General features: G+C 30.7%; 1 protein-coding gene across 1 annotated transcript; it reads left to right on the top strand.

Annotated features, from left to right (window-relative positions):
• Window positions 1–2,895: 2,895 nt before the first annotated feature.
• On the top strand, window positions 2,896–11,731 carry LOC137813425 (transcription factor MYB3R-1-like). The gene is made up of 12 exons (XM_068615670.1): window positions 2,896–3,179; window positions 3,501–3,672; window positions 4,312–4,366; window positions 4,547–4,604; window positions 4,985–5,079; window positions 5,305–5,408; window positions 7,673–7,801; window positions 8,110–9,811; window positions 9,924–10,255; window positions 10,510–10,624; window positions 10,729–10,956; window positions 11,467–11,731. The coding sequence occupies exons 2-12, from the start codon at window positions 3,596–3,598 to the stop codon at window positions 11,584–11,586; spliced, it is 3,015 nt and encodes a 1,004-aa protein (XP_068471771.1). The 5' UTR covers window positions 2,896–3,179; window positions 3,501–3,595; the 3' UTR covers window positions 11,587–11,731.
• Window positions 11,732–17,954: the final 6,223 nt, after the last annotated feature.

Raw genomic sequence — 17,954 nt, 5'->3', positions numbered from 1 at the left:
AATACTTTAAGAAGCCAACTTCTTTTACAAGATGATTTGATATGTGGTGGTGAATTTTTTCATGTTCGTTGTTGTGCAGATATATTAAATTTAATTGTTCAAGAAGGATTAAAGGTGCTTGCTGAGGCTTTGAACCAAATTAGAAATAACATCAAATATGTGAGGGGTTTAGAGAGTAGAATGGTGAAATTCAAACAATGCCTTGAAAAGTTTAGTGATATTGATGCATCATGTGGGTTGTGTCTTGATGTTCCTACAAGGTGGAACTTAACCTACTTGATGCTTAAAAGTGCTCTTAAATATCAATGTGTTTTTTGAAGCTTGCACTTGATTGACAAATCTTATAAATATTTCCCTTTAGAGGAAGATTGAGAGAGAGCTAAAAAAATTTGTAAGTTCTTGTTACCATTTTATGATATCACTATCTTGATTTCTGCTACAAGTTATCCAACTTCCAACTTGTATTTTTTACAAGTTTGGAAAATTCAAAGCTTGTTGGTGGAAAATGTGAAAGATGAAGATGCACTAATTAAGAATATGGCTGAATTGATGATAGTCAAATTTGAAAAATACTGGGATGAATATAGTGTTGTACTTGCATTTGGTGCAATTTTAGACCCAAGGATAAAGTTAGAAACATTGAGTTTTTGCTTTGAAAAGATTGATTCACTGACTTGGAGGCTGAAATTGGAAACATCAAGTAAAAATTATACAAACTTTTTGCCAAATATTCTAGCAAAGGTTTGAGAACAACAACATCAAATACTCTAAAGCGTAAGCAAGGACAATCTTCATCCTCATCTACTTCTAAACTAAGTCTTTTTTTATGTAAGTTGCTTACTTGAATGTGGAGTTCATTTCTTAGTTTTTGTTGTACTTGCCCCATGTTACTAACTTATTACATCTATAATAGGAACTAAAAATATGCAAGCTTCAAGTAGCTAATCAAAGTTGAAGAACACAATTTGACACTTATTTGAATGACCCAACTTTGGATTTTGATTTTTTGGAGCATATGGATGTGTTTGAGTGGTGGAAAAGAAATAGTCAACGTTTTTCGGATCTTGCTTTAATGGTTAGAGATTTGTTGAGTATTTTTATAACTGCAGTTGCATCATAATCTGCATTTAGCATTGATTCTCGAATTCTTAACAAGTATAGGAATTCTCTTTTGCCTGAAAATGTGGAAGCAATCATTTGTATTTGTAGTTGGAAGCATGGATTTCTTGAGGGTAAATTCATTCTTTCATTGTCATTGTTCAAATATATGGAGATGATGGAAAAAATTATAATTATCAAAAAGTGGAATATGAAAGTTCTTTTAAGGTTGCATCTAATGTTCTTGAAGTGGAAGAAGATGATATAATAGCAACTGCATAACAAAGGTTTGATGTGGTAACTGTTTTTTATTGTTAATTGAAGTCAATTGCTTATTCAGTGTTGTTTTTGAGTTCATCAAAACTCTTCTAACTATTGATGATGTGTACTATGAATGATTTTTGGCCATCTTGTCTAGTCAATTTCAGAATTTGTGAGATGTATTTGTTTGTCATACTTTCTTATACACATATGTTTGATTAATTCATAATTTCAAATTGCATCTATATAATAGTTCATTTGTAAAAGTTATGCGGACCAACCAGCAAGCCAACCCGCATGCCAGGTGGATCAACTTAGTCCGCATTTTGCATACCTATACGGGACGGGTCAACCCACTTTACCACTACTTTAAAAGGATAAAGATTATAAATTATATATTATAATATAATAAAATTTAAATACACTTGAAAAAAACATATATACTTTTTACTAGTATAAATAAACGTTTTTACTTGTTTCAAATTTTAATTTATTTTTACTTTTTCTAATTTCTTAGTTAAATAAATATTTTCATATTTACAATTAAATTATTTTAATAAATATAAATATTTACATATTTATAATTAAATAATAATTAAAGTTAATTTCTCGTAAAATAAAGATTCACTTAGAAGTATGTAAAAAAATTGTGAGTCCCATAATATACTTAAAACTACTCAACCATAAATACAACAAAATATTAAAAAAAACTATCAGAAAATTATATTTTATGCACACTTCTCAATGCATTTTTTATTATCAATTAAAATTAGTCAAAAATCATAAATTTTTATGGACTCACTCTCATTTAATAATAAATGAATAATAAAGTGTGTTGCTTAGACTTCTTAAATGTAACTTAAATGTAAAATCAAACAAACTTTTAAATAATTTTTCCATTAAAATTTTGAAAAGAGTTATTAAAATTCTTGAAAATTAGTAAAAACACAAAAACTCCCGCCTATTTATATTCATATTTTTCCATTAAAATATATAATTTTAAATTTTATACTTTTTTACAAGTAATTAATAAAAAATAATACAGTTAAATATATATATATATATATATAATTTAATAAAAATAATATTAAAAATTTATATATTATTTTAAAAACTATTTAATTATTTTGAAATAAATAAAAAATATTCAATTATTTATTCAATAAAGAAAAAACGGCTTACTCTGACTTTTCTTAAATGTAACACCAAACAAACTTTAAAATAATTTCACCATTAAAACTTAAGAAAGAAGTTATTAAAACTTTTTGAAAATTAGCAAAAAAAAAATGCATTTCTGCACATTAATTAAAAATATAATCGTTATTTTTAAAATATAATTATTTAAAATAAAAAATTATACTAAAAATGGTTTATTTTTTTATATAATATATATATGTAACTTTATAAAAATAATATAAAAAATTTATATAAGAAATAATAATTATATAATAGTAAGTATAGACATGAACTTCCATTGAATAGAAATCCTGGGTAAGTACCCGTTAGATATTTAAAAAAAAATAAAAATAAAACGTCATTTCTGTGATGTGACAAGTGTGACATTTTTCTTAGTGGAACCATAGTATTTTGGAGACAACTCATAGGGTTTGAAACTTCTCAGCCTCTTCATGTTTATTTGAAACAGATAAAGTAGAACCAAAACACTCTCCAACGTTACCATTCCTCTCTCTCAACTTTTCAAATTTTCCTTCCATTTCCGATCGTTACAATAGTTCATTTTGCAGATTGATTCTTCTTTGTTAAACTTTGTTCTCCGATCTGCTAATGCGATTCGCTTCGATCTTCTCTGTATCGCTAAGGTAACTTCCCTTCCCTTCGATTCATTTGGTATTTTCTTTCTTAACTTCGATTCGAATCGGTAATTTTTCGCTTAAATGGTCTTTAGATCTTTGTAAAGAGAATTAGAGTAATTCTAATTTTATTACTTGGAATATTTTTGAACTTTTAAATATGAAAGTTAGAAAAACTTTGAAAAAAAAACCCCGAGAATCTACTGTTAAAAGGTGTGGATTTGTAGAAGCTTTTGTGTTTGCTTTGCATGATTGATTTCCTCTAGTATAATTTTTTGGTTTATTTTTTTGTTGTTGTCGGTAATGTTCTAATTTTCTTTTCTCATTTAGTTCTGTGCAGGAGGAGTTTGTGCCTGTGGCTCCTTGGAACGGATTATAATGATTTGGAGAACCAAGTTTGAAAAGAGTAGCAATCCACTTAGAATATGGACGGTGAACGGAGCATGCCTGCTCCATCTTATGGACAAGTTGACGGGGCTCAGAAAGTTAAAGCATTACATGGGTATTTGTGATTAATCTTTCTCATAATTTAACACTGTTTATAATACATTTGTTCAGATTAAACAAAACCAGTAGAATTTTCCAGATGGGGGAGTTTAGAGAGGAAGTGTAGGAGAACATTGTACTTTTGAATAAGTATTTCCCTTTATTTGAGTTTTTTTTTGTTTTTATTGAGAGACTATAATGTAGCATTTCTCAACTCTCAACCGTTCCTTATTTATTTCTGCAAAATGCTTATCATTTCTTACAATCAGAAATAAGACAATACTATATTCCCCAACAATACAGGTTATATTTCTGCAAAATGCTTTATTTTTTTAGACAATTTTAGTCAGTGATTGGTTCTTTTCAACCTTTCTACTGTTGACATGTTTATCAATTTCCTAAAGGGATGTTTTGTTGATAAGACTTATCTAGATGTTCTTTTATAGAGTCAAAATTGTTACATTATTAGCGGGAGAGGGTTTGAATACTTTCGAAATTATAGTTTATCATCTTGCCTTTACTTTAAAATGTCCTTTCTATTGAATTGATAATGTTCAAATATAAACGGGATAGTAGTAGTTGGTAGCTTTTTCTTCCGAGACATTGATGATGAAGTTAACTGAGCTTTTGCTAACCATAAAATATCTATTTGTAGGAGGACCACTGGCCCTACAAGGCGTTCTACAAAAGGGCAATGGACATTAGAGGAGGTAGTTTTTCTTAAGTTTGGCGACACTGTTTTACTTATGCTAAAAATATTTAATTTAGTTATTCCTCTATATATAGCTTGTTAATGTTTTTCATTTTTTTTACTTCTCATTTTGATTATAGAAATAATATCAATTATATAGTGAATAAATATGTAACACATGTTATTTTTTGTCCTGCAGGATGATATCTTACGGACGGCGGTTGAGAAATTTAAGGGAAAGAATTGGAAAAAAATTGGTAATATATTGATATTATTCATTGTACATTTAGTGTCCAGTGTGTGCTTAAGTTACTTTGCATCTCCATTACTTGATTCATGTACCTGAAATGAGCTTTCTTCAATTAGAGACCTGTTCAATCGATTTAAATGAAATGAAAACCTATGTATTGTTGGGGGAGGTATATGCTTTATTTTCCTTTGTAAGTTTCTAATATAAACTCTGTCCTACTCCTAAACCAATTTGTAATTTTAATCTGTCCGTGTATCATTTATATAGCTTGTCTCTTATGAAGATTTGTTCTTTTTGCTCAGATCTTAAGCAATTTTAGCACATCCAAGTGTTTTTCTATATAGATTTTTATGTTTGCTTTTCTAATTGCCAAATATATGTTTGCAGCCGAGTGTTTCAAGGAAAGGACTGATGTGCAATGCCTGCATCGGTGGCAGAAAGTTTTAAATCCTGAACTTGTTAAAGGTCCATGGTCTAAAGAGGTAATCTCTTCTTTCCGTTTTTTTGTGTGCTCATCTTATCACATTGAAGTTATTCTTTCGCCCTTTCCTTCTGAACCCTTAAGGATAACATGATACTGGAGCCTATTTGATCATATTGTCTACAGTTCAACTGTAGATGCCTCCGTTCCTTTGATCTGACCTTGGACTATCAATTTTCTAGTTAGATCTACTAATAACATGCTTGTTTAATCCAATTGTAAACAGGAAGATGACATAATTATTGAATTGGTGAATAAAAATGGGGCTAAAAAGTGGTCATCTCTTGCACGACATTTACCTGGACGTATTGGTAAGCAATGTCGAGAAAGGTATGGTTATTGGATTGGATTTCTGCTAATTCTTTTCCTGTATTCATTAAGTTTCCTTTTTTCACAAATAATTTTTTTCTCTTTAGATTATTTGGTCCTCACAACCTTGATAGTGTATCCTAGAATGTGTTACGTCAACCTTTTTTGTATATCCTGTTTACTTGTTATAATATCCATAGCTCAGTCCTGGATAATGGTGCAAGAGTTGTCTCAAAATCACAATAAAAAGATTTTCTCCATACAAATCAATATAGATACTTGAAGAGTAGTTAATAATAGTGCACTATAATTTCCCTTATTGCACTGTTGCATTGTGTTACGTCAAGGTTGCTCTCTTCCCCCATTGAGTTGCACTTGGCATGTATGGTTGTACTTGTACTTGAGAGATCACATCCTGTTTGGCACCACAACCAATTTTAGGCAAATGGGTCTGCAGACTCTTTTATCACTTAATTAGTGTTGCTTCATCAATGTTGTTAAATAATCATTATGGCCACACTGTAACACTAACATGGTGTTTTTGGACCCCTCCATTGTTTCGCTATATGTTATATGCTATTATATGCCAATGTCAGTATTCAACATTTTGGTCGCCATGCCCATGGGTTGTGAAATCCATGGTAGGCTCCATGACCCATTTTGCTTTTAGAGAAGGTAACTTCATACTTAAATATATTCCCCCGTAACAGGTTGTCGATTTATGTTATAGTATTCTCTTCGTCTTGATTTAACTGCATCTTTTGTTTCAATCTAATATTTCATTTTATTCCAATAAAATAATGATTTTACCTTTAAAAAAATTGAAATTCACTCTCAACTTAAATCATTCAAAATCATACAAACATAGAATCAAAAGCATCCAAACATATATACTTACAGAAATATATATTTATTTTTTGGTAGAGAAAAGGAATATATAATATAGTTAGTATAATTATTTCCATAAATAAGATATATTTTAATTAAATTAGTATATATACATATATGTGAATAAAAACAGATTAGTGGGCTGCAAAGTATAGTATCTGGACTTTAATCCATCTTATGCGGATGATATAGTTTTGATTGAAGAGTCAACATACATAATTAAACTTGAGCTTTGGAGACAGACTTTGGAAATAAATTATTCCCTCAAGTAGGAGCAACACAGAGTAGCATTGCAATTTAAGCAAGAGGCAAGAGGAATTTACTTGGAGATGGATATGGAAGAAGAACTCACATTATATGTTTCTAAGTTAAATTTTTCGGAACAACAATACAAAATGATGGGGAAGTTAATAAGGTGTCATATATAAGCGAGATGGTTAAAATGGAGAAAGGCATCAGAGGTTATTTATGATTGCCAAGTACCTAGTAAGCTCAAAGGCAATTTTTATTGTAATGTTTTATCTTTAGCTATACATTATGGTAAGGAGAATGTTAAACCACCTAAGAAAATATGACAATTATTTCAGATGGTGTGGTTGGACACATAATAAAGGTCATTGAAGAGCACTATTGAGGAAAGTAAATTATATGTTTTTTTTGGTGTTTTGTTGGATGTTGTTTGTTTGGTATGTTAGAAATAGGAAGGAGAGAATTTGAGTGATAGGGTCCTACCATATTCCACTCTATTTCTATACATCTCTCTATCTATCTTTATTTATCTTCAGCCAAACATGTTCTATTTTTACCTTATTTGCTACCTATTTTCCATTTACCTTTTTTTTATTTTCCATCCACTCTATTTCTCTCCTCTCTATAAGACGGACTCTTAGTCCCATTAAATGGGTGAGAGGGACCCTAAGAAGGACTATGATAGGAACTTCGGTATCATGAGGTACCCAAGTCCCACATCGAGTGTGGGATGCTTGAAAAAGTATTTAAATATTTGGTTCTCCTTATGCTAGCTTTTGAGGGTGGGTTTTCAAAGTTCTTGGCTACTTCTCATCAATTGGCATCAGAGTTGGTTGTCAATGTGAGATTACCCTTAATACTATAAAGAGGTTAGTGCTTTGGTCAACTTGAGCCATATTTCTCTTTTCTTTTGGCCCTATCCTAACCCCAAATCAATAGTCCTCTGCAAGTGTCATTCACAATTTTAATTGTGAATTGGTATCTTCTTGAAGTAATTCTGGAGGGATGATATGATGTTCATTTTTTGTTTGGTCTTTAACTTAACTGAATGACTTGTGATCTGTGTAGTCAACCTTGTCTAATGGATGGGGATTTTGTTGTTATTGTTGATGCTCATTTTCAATAATATAATTTGTAAAACTTGGTAGGTGGGTTAATCATCTTGATCCTACTATAAAAAAGGAGGCATGGACTCAGGAAGAGGAGTTGGCTCTAATACATTATCATCAGATATATGGGAACAAATGGGCCGAGTTGTCAAAGTACATTCCTGGAAGGTATAAATACACATTAAATTATTTTTCATTAACTGTGAACATGCTGTCAAGCCATTCCCCCATCGAGTCACAGTTCTATTTTATTGATGTTCCAAGTCTCATAGGGATTTGGATTCCCAAAGTATTGCAGGCTCTGGTATGAGAAAGACTATAAAATTTTAATTGAACTTTTTCAGTTAGTTTTTATCTTTTCTTCTTTCCTAAGGGATATCTGCTGTAACTGTATGAGATCTAAATTGCAGCATGAGTAATGCCTGATTTTTTCATGTGCCATTTTAGTTCATTCTCTCAATTATCTGTGTAAACAGGACAGACAATGCTATTAAAAATCACTGGAACAGTTCTGTGAAAAAGAAATTGGATTCTTATTTGACATCTGGTGTGCTTAATCAGTTTGAGCCTGTACCTCATGTTGGAAATTCAAATCAATCAACAAGGTTGCAATGTAGTGGTGATGATAATTGTTCCAAGAGGATGGAAGGAGAAGAAGTTTCAGAGTCCAGCCAAGGTTCAGCTAATGCTGTTCGCTTTCCATCTGCTAGAGGGATGGGCAGTGCTGAATTACAAACTGGAGAGCCGGTGTGTAGGCCAAATGAAGAATGTAATCTCAGAAAGGATCATAGTCCAAGTCGAGCATCTTGTTCAGAGCCATATTATGTATCAATTGATGATATATGCATTCCTGAAATTTCTCACCAAGAGGCATGCACTTCTCAGTTCACTGAGCAACACTCACATGAACCTGGAAATTCCATAAGTGGGGATTGTCATTTCAATTTACATTCCTTACCCAATATTTCATCAATGGTCTTGGGGCAGGATTCCTCGCAGTTGCAAAGAGATTGTGTAGCTTCTAGTGAAATCTGTGACATGGTGAATGCTCCATTTCAGACTTCAGAGGGGTTGGGTGTTTCAACGTCCATGGGACCTGCATCTTTGGATTCTCTTAAACCAGAGCATGTGTTGATATCTGATGATGAATGTTGCAGAGTTCTATTTTCAGATTCAATGAATGATGGGTGTTTCCCCCCTGTAGATTATATTAAAGGTGAAGATACAGTTGAATTTTCTGGATGTACTTCATTTCCTTGCCAATCTTGTAATATCCAGATGGCTGAAACTGGTGGAACCTCAACTCCTCAGTTAACTTGTCCTCGTTGTTCTAATAATTATCAAGGAACTTCGTCCTCCCTGTCTTTCCCTCCAGTACTTTCTGCTTGTGATGATAGGGAGGGACCAACTGCTAATGGCAATCATTTATTTGGAACAAATGGTCACCAGTTGGTCTCCAGAGCACCTGCTAACTTCACTTATGTCAATTACGTATCCAGTTCTCCCTGTGTGGATGACATGGGTACAGCAGTAATGGAAGAAGCACGTGATATTCTGAATGGTACTTCAGAGGAAAAGACAAATGTGCATACAGAAAAGGAGGACTCTGGATCTCTATGTTATGAACCTCCCCGTTTTCCAAGTTTGGATATTCCTTTCTTCAGCTGTGATCTTGTACAGTCTGGGGTTGATATGCAGCAAGAGTTTAGTCCCTTGGGTATCCGCCAGTTTATGATGTCTTCTATGAATTGTCTTACTCCTTTCAGGTTGTGGGACTCACCCTCTCATGGTGATAGTCCAGATGCATTGTTAAAAAGTGCAGCTAAAACTTTTACAGGTACACCATCTATATTAAAGAAACGACACCGAGATTTATTGTCACCACTCTCAGATAAAAGAATTGATAAGAAACTTGAGACTGACATGACTACCAAAAACATTTCCAGTTTGGATGTCATGTTTGGTGACAATGAGACTCAAGAAGCAGATATGCCTTCATTTAAAAAACAGAGCAGCAGTGCATGTGTTGATGATAATAAAGAAAATTGCGGACAAGCTTATAAGCCAATTAAATATGCAATTTTTGATGAAAAGAACTCCCTCAAAGACACTGTAGACAATTCAAAGTCTAATGTAAAGCAACAGCAACTAAAGATTGAAGCATCAGCTGCTGCGATGGTAAGTACTAAGTACTGTTCCTCACCTTTTGTTGGTGTAATTAATTATGTGAAAATTTGAAATACCTACTAACTCTTCTCTGACAAACTTTTCACTTTTTTCTTTTTATCAGGAACAAGAACCTTCTGGTGTTTTGGTTGAACATGATGTGAATGACCTGACGCTGTCTTCTCCTGATCAAGTTGGTTTAAAATCAAACAGAGGTCTAGGTTCAAGTACTAAATCACCCAAAAGCATGAACAGGTCCTTGGAAGCAGTTCCAAATCAGAACAGCCATTTGAAATTATCTTCAAAAATTCCACGCTCAAGGATTAATTCTAGTTCTCCTTGTGTTCGTGCAAAGGAGCATGAAAAACTTTCGGTTGCTGTTACTCGTGTACAAGCTCCAGGGGACAATTCAGGGGAACAAACTAGAAAGGATGGTGGTTTTGAAGCATGTAGCATGTATAATTCCTTGTACTTCTTACCTTTTTATTCCTGTCTTTCCATTTTTCATTGTTCCTTATGGATATAGTTGATTGCTTTGATATTGAAACCATAGGTACAATTGCTAATTGCTTAAGCTGCTTCCTTGGAAATTGCTTCTATGTGTGCCACACCTTAAAACTGTTTTTTTTTCTTCTGCATACAACAGGATTGTTTCACATTTTGGTACTAGTTCTCTCATTGCAACTGACTGTTTTCTTGTTTGATGGTAGATTCGGTGGAACACCTTTTAGGAAAGGCCTTGAATCACCTTCAGCATGGAAATCTCCTTGGTTCTTCAACACTTTTTTATGTAGCCCCAGACTTGGTACTGAAATTACAGTTGAGGTACTGAAATTACTGTAGTTTTTTTTTATGACAAGTTTCTTGATTTGTAGGTTAGATTTTTAATTTTTTTCACTGTATGCTATAATCAGTGAACATGTTTGCAGGATTTTGGGTATTTAATGAGCCCAGGTGATAGAAGCTATGATGCAATCGGGTTGTTAAAACAGATCAGTGAGCAAACTGCTGCTACATATGCCAATGCTAAAGAGGTTTTGGGAAATGAAACTCCTAAGGCAGCATCACGGAAAGATGCATCTGGAAACGAGGAGGATAAGTACCATGGTTCCCCCAATCAGCCTGGGAACGATTCTCAATTGGCTTCAAATGCATTGGTAAAGCTAAATATAATGATTCCTTTTGTGCATTATAATTATAGTTGGATCTTTTAATATGACATTACAAAAACCTGTTTGAATGAGTAAGACATAGTACTATTTGTAAAATATGGAAGGTGAATTTGTTTGTGCTCTCTGCTGCGGGGTCATTCAATGAGAGAGAATCCCAATTCCGAGTGTTCTAATACATTTTCCACCGAACTACAATGTTGATTCTAGATAAATCTTAACGGTTGTTTCGTCTCAGAAAATTACTTTTTATTGTTTTCTGTTCTCATTTTCTCTGTACAATTTGAAAACAAAGTGAAATTACATGACATTTTGGTTTCAATAGTAAAACATAGAATATTTTTTCAAGCCTAATGACTTCAATTTTATCCTGTGAATTTTTATATAGTAGAAGGAAACAGAATATAGAAAATGAAAACAGAAAATATAGGTTCAAACAAAATGACTCTGATATGCTCCTATGGATTCTTATAGTTGTAAGGATTTTTGTGTTTGCAGATAGAGCGACGCACACTTGACTTTAGCGAGTGTGGATCACCAAGCAAGGTTGATGACAACAAATCATCAGCTATAAGTTTCCCAAGCCCTTCTTCTTATCTGTTGAAAGGTTGTAGATGACTGTCAAATATGGATAAAAAAACTTGTTTTTGCTCTATAATGAGTTTACAAATATATGTATAGTCTTTCATTTCTATGAATAGTGTTTTGTATGAAGCATCTGGGCGATCAAAGCTGATTGAAATAAATATGTTCCTTTCATTCAGTAGTGGTGCTTCTTAGTAAGCCAATTAAAAGATTTAGACTTCTGATCGGGTAAAACTTTCAAAGTTTTGTCAGAAGCAAGCAAGGTAATTTGAAATGATACTCCTTATTTAGTGGAACTCGGTTTAAATTTGTTTTTTCTGGGCTAACTCTTAACAGGCACTTTTTTCTTTTGCTTTATCGTTGAGATAATTTTACTTTATTATTATAGGAAGGATTTCGAACTCCTCAGCACTAAAGAGGTTAGAACTTAATCATATTTCATTCACAGCTAAATTAATTGTTTATCAATTAGAATAACAATATACGAAGGAGCAATCTTCAGTTTTTGGATTTTTAGCATATATGTTAAGATTTAAAATTATTTGTTTTTTCACCTTTTTAGAATCTTTTTGTTCATCACTTACACTTCATTTAATTAGTTGCTATTTCATTTTCTCACTCACTCAAGTGTGTTAGCTTGATCGTTTAGAACAGCAAGTTTTAAAATTTGAAACTTTTGGATATTTTTTTAATTCAGTGATGCAACTGTTGTTTCTGCCGAGTGCACTGATGAACTTTCATTCCTTTCTTTTTCATATCAATTTATTTCTAATATTTTGTTTAATTTTTGCTTTTAATATATTCAGGGATTTTCTCTCTTCTCATATTTTTATTTACTAACCAAAAAAATACTTTATGTCGAAGGTAATCTCGCACTGCACAATAATGTTTTTACCTTATTTTTTCAAAAGAGAACTATGAAATTGACCACTTTATTAATGCTCTAATAATAATAATTTTTTACTTTTCAAATTGAGTCTATACGTTGCAGAAAGCCTGTATTGGCTCCAAAGTCCTTTGTTTATAATCCCCGTTTACTCAGGCATTAGATTCTATGTTTCCTTTTTTATTTTTTCATTAATTTTGTTATGATGATAAAATTTAGACATTCTTTTTTATCATTTTTTATAATTAATATAAACTATATTTCTTTCTCTTAAATTATTGTTATTTTTTTTTATTTGTAAAATTTTGGTTTCTTGATTTTTGTAGAATTCTTATGTCAATTTTTTTTTCGGTTACTTTTTCGTTTCTCATTTATAATTATAAATTTTCATGAGATAAGAAAAGCTCGGTTGCCTTAAAAATTACACTTGGAAGAGGGAAGGACATAAATTAACAGTAAGAATAATAAAAGAAAATTAGGAAAAATTGACGCTCTTTCATTTCATTTAACTATTCCAATATTTTCTTCAAACTGTTAATATATTATTTTAGGTCTTCACTAATTATAGAACTTAATTTAGGTCTTCACTCATTATAGAACCATTATATATAATTTAAAGTTATTTGTATTTAACTCAAGCTACTTTTTATTCGTTCTTTATTTCTTTATTCATGTGTAAGTTATATTCTGTTGTTTAGAATAATAACAATGAGTTTTTATTATTTATTTAGTGATCTTTAATCTCGATATTAAGAAGGAACGTCGCGGTTCAAAGTTTTTTTAATTAATTTTACTTTAAAAAAATTATATTGGATAATTAGAAAACAGTTGTTCCTATCCATTTATAAATTTATAAATTTAAACATTACTACTATGAACTTTTTACAACTCTTAATTAATTATTTTATAATTAGGTAGTTATATTTAAATATTTATAATTAACTTACATAATTATTTATCAAGAAATTGATTTTTTATTATTTTTTAAAAAATGGACACTAATTATTTTTATGAACATATTTTTTTATAAAAATTAATATACATTTTTATTTTAATAAATTATGATAATTTTTTATTTCTTTTTTCTTATCCTAATAAAAGGATATGTTTTTCGTAACGTATCCAGAGAATATATATTTAATAATTCTATTTTAATATCTCTATTTATATTGGTAACACTTCAATATAATGAATATGTTACTATTTTATTTCCAATATTGTAATAAAATAAACAGTAACTTTTAGTATTATATTTTTCTAAGAGTTAAACTAAACGTATGATTTTAAATAGATTAATTTCATATCACTTTCTTTACTGCTTACTTAGGTATACATATCATTATATCTATTCTCAAACTTTTTACATGTTCTTATAGGATTGAGACTTAGAGAACGATTGAAACTACTTTTCTGATTTCTTGGTCGATCGGTCGATCGGTCCTTCTTCTTCTTTGCTCGTTCCAATCCTCGGTCTTCACGAAATCCGGACTCGGATGGTACCTGCAGAAGACACTCCAACGCTCAAGTCAGATTTAGTATTCGACACTCAGTATTCTGAATACTGTGTAATAACGTACTTGATTCTTGGAATCTGTTCTATTTATATTATTTTAATAGATCTTTCTTATTCGGTCGGATTAGAGAGCTTAGATCATGTTTAGGAGTGTATTACCTAACTCTTCATTGCTGATTAGCTTGACTAACTTTGCTTAAGCGTAACTGGATTTGTAGTGTCGGTTGACATGATGATCGAGACCGAGACATGGGCTCGGTCGTGTAGATCTTACCCATACACTTGCCCCCAGGCTCGGGAATGGTTAATCCGAAGAGTCTTTGTCCAAGATCGATGTGACGATTGAGCTTTTCGAGGTCTGATGTGACATGCAATAATGAGGGTTTTTGGGGTCATTTAACGAGAACCGTTGGAGATCTAACGATTGAGATGGATGTGTCGTTTCGTCTCTTGGGTCTCTCAAGGCTATAAATAGTGGTCTCCTACAGTGTCGAGACACCGCTCTTACTTACTCAAACACGGATGGTACTTGCAAAAGACATTTCGACGCTTAAATCAGATTTAGTATTCGACACTCGGTATTCTGAATATTGTGTAATTACGTACTTGATTCTTGGAATCTATGCTATTTATATTATTTTAGTGGACCTTTCTTATTGGGTCAGATTAGAAAGCTTGGGTCATGTTTAGGAGTGTTTTACCTAGCTCTTGATTGTTGATTAGCCTGACTAACTCTGCTTAAGCGTAACTGGATTTGATGATCGAGACCGAGACATAGGCTCGGTCGTGTGGATCTTACCCATACACTTGCCTCCAGGCTCGAGGATGGTTAATCCGAAGAGTCTTTGCCCGAGATTGATGTAATGATTGGGCTTTCCGAGGTTTGATGTGACGTGGGCGACATTTGAGCGCATGATGTGACATACATTAATGAGGGTTTTTTGGCGTCATTTGACGAGAACCGTTAGATCGAGGGAGATCGAACGATTGAGATGGATGCGATGCTTTGTCTCTTGGGTCTCTCAAGGCTATACACAGTGGTCCCCTATAGTGTCAAGACACTGTTCTTGCTTACTTAAACACCTGAAACCATCACTTGTTTTGGCACGTTGCTTACCATACGAACAAAAAAGTTAGTCATGTATTCCTCCTCGTCTTCCTCACCTTCGTTGTTGTCTTCTTCCTCTTCTAATTTCTCCATGACCGAGCCTTGGAGATCATACTTATTAGTCGGAGATCTCCTCGGACTGTTATCAGTCAATACAAGAGATTCTAAGTATTTTTTAATGATAACAAGAAAACTATAAAGATGTGCTATGATTTTTATAAACAATATTAAGAGTGCAGTAGATATTGTCCTAGAAGGAAGAAAGATGATGTTACATAAATGTATTTGACATTGCCAAATGTTATATATCCATGACAGAAAATGACGTTGAGCGAAAAAGATCGTGCTAACCAAAGTCTTAGTTGAAGGCGATGGACGATGTCGAAGAGGAACTTGCTAAACCATGTTGAAACATGTAAGAGTTATACAAAGATCTCATAGAGATAGTAGACAATGTTTATATAAGAACTCAATAGATCAACCTCGTTATATAGTGTTAGAGAAAACTAACACAAATGAGAGATGATGAAAGCTCTACAAGTGTCAGACGATGATCAAGTCATATATGTGACAAACGATAATGCACGTTAGATGATCTTCAAAAGGAAGTTTAAAAACTCAATATTACATTCTATATATGTTCAAATGATTATCAAACTCTTTCATCCTCATTTTTTATATTGTGTAATAATTGAAAAAAGATTTAAATCAAAACAAATAGTTGAAACTAAGAATAAAATGTGTTTGCGAAATAGATTTGAAATACAGTGCAAATTGTTTTAATACATGTATATATGTACATGTGCTTTCATATTTCAAGGAAGAAATATAATTTCTATAAATATTCATAAAATTGTTTATGAAACAGTTATGCCTTCGATCTTATTCAAATATGTATAAGAAGGATTTTGAAAAAAAAGTTTATAATTGATATTAAATGATATTGTTCTCAATCATACTCATGCTTTAATATGAAGATTATATTGATTGTTAAGATTCACAAAGAGTTTCTAAATGTGTTTTAGGAACATAAAGACGCGTACAAAGACAATATTTAAAGTTTCTATAATCAGTGTTTGATTGAGGAAACCATGAAGTTGATGAACAATATTAATGCGATCAAGCATTAAAGCGTCATTCAGTCATTGTTTAGAGGTAGCAGACCCAATAGATTCATCCTCATTTAGCACCTTTTTGTTTTTATTTCCCTATCTAACACCTTTTTGTTTTTATTTTCCTATCTAGTACCATTTTGTTTTTATTTTCTTATGTGGCACCGTTTTTTCCCATGGTTTTATTTTGTATTTTAAAAAAAAAAGCTCTCTTAGAATTTGGTTTCCGAGGATGATGTTTTTAGAAATTTTTATTTCTTTATCTAGAGTGCATGGAAAAGAAAAAAAAAATAGAATAAAAATAAATTTAAGAACCAATAAAATAAAATAAAATAATTTTTAAAAAGGAATTAATAAATTAAAAAGAATTGATAATTTTAATTTTGAATGTTTTAGAAAATAAATATTTTTAATGTTAAAAAATAGTTAGAAATATAATTATTGAAGAAAATATTAAATGAATGACCATCTTTAATTTATTTTCCTTTTTATGTTCAACATATACTACATCGTTTCTATAATTAACAACAATTTACAACTAATAAACATGAAAATATTTAAAAATAATTTATATTTATGTTATTTAAATATCATGTATTATCTTTTTTTCACCTTTAACTAATATATAAATTGTATTTTAATTAAGGTTCACTACTTTTTTTCATTTATCTTTATAATTTCTTATATTTATTTATAATTAAATATGATTATATAATAATTTTATTATAATTTATTACATATATTTATATATAACTCATTATTTACATAATCTTTCAATTTAAATATAATTTTTTCTTAATTTTTATTTTAAAATTATAATTTATACATTTATTTTTTTATTAAACCTAATAATAAATTTATTCATTTTTTTTTTAATTATTACATACATATCATCAATGAATAACTTAATTTTAATTTTTAATTTTTTAAACCATCCAGTTAATATTTTTTTTATAAGATTAAGATATCCAAACAATTTTATTTAATATTTACTAGTACTTATTTTGATATCTTTTTAATAAATAAAAAATACCAACATTATCATTTATTATAATTTTTTCATCCAAATTTTATTATAAAAGTATATTTACAATTATATTATAATTTATTCTTCACAATTCAAATTTACTATAAAAATACAAAAAAAAAATAATGTTACAATTTTACATTTATTTTATCCATAATATTTACTTACATCCATTTCTTGCGCCTTTAAGAAGGACTTGCTCCAAGGTCATGATTTAAGTATTATCATGAGCTTTTTTTTATTTCTTAATACACATTATATAAAGTATATTAGATTCACCAAATTTGTGTTATTATCAAAACTTATATGTAAAATAACAAAACTTAAGGTATTTAAGAATTGTCTTAAAAGAGCTTAACTCGTCTGTGCCTTAACAATTAGGCGTTGGTTAAAACCATCAATGACCCTCATACACTGTCTGATAGGCCATTTGTCAATGTTTTTATCCAAAAATATTTTTAAATGCTTAAACTATTGAAAACATAGTACTAGTAAAAATGACAACATTGTTAATTATTAATGAAAAGAATATAAAAATGAATAAGTCGACATAAATACTTCATTAAGAAAACTTGAAAAATACTACAGTAACTTTATTTTTCTCTTTCACAATAAATTTGATCGTATGGTGCTTTAAATAGGAAATAAACTTTCAGACTTAAAATACCAAACAGATAGAGGTGATTCATGCAAAAATACAAAAAAATAATAATAATAGTACAGTAGAGCAGTTCAAAATATCTTCCACAAAAATG

This window comes from Phaseolus vulgaris, chromosome 1 (genome assembly GCF_000499845.2).
Source record: "Phaseolus vulgaris cultivar G19833 chromosome 1, P. vulgaris v2.0, whole genome shotgun sequence".
Taxonomy (NCBI): Eukaryota; Viridiplantae; Streptophyta; class Magnoliopsida; order Fabales; family Fabaceae; genus Phaseolus; species Phaseolus vulgaris.
Note: the sequence above shows the minus strand (reverse complement) of the source record. Positions and strands in the feature narration are given on the sequence as shown.

Coding starts and splice junctions, on each gene's coding strand:
- LOC137813425 (XM_068615670.1), top strand. CDS start 3,596: ATGGACGGTGAACGGAGCATGCCTGCTCCATCTTATGGACAAGTTGAC. Junction 5,409..7,672: donor GGTAAGCAATGTCGAGAAAG/GTATGGTTATTG, acceptor AAAACTTGGTAG/GTGGGTTAATCATCTTGATC. Junction 7,802..8,109: donor TCAAAGTACATTCCTGGAAG/GTATAAATACAC, acceptor CTGTGTAAACAG/GACAGACAATGCTATTAAAA.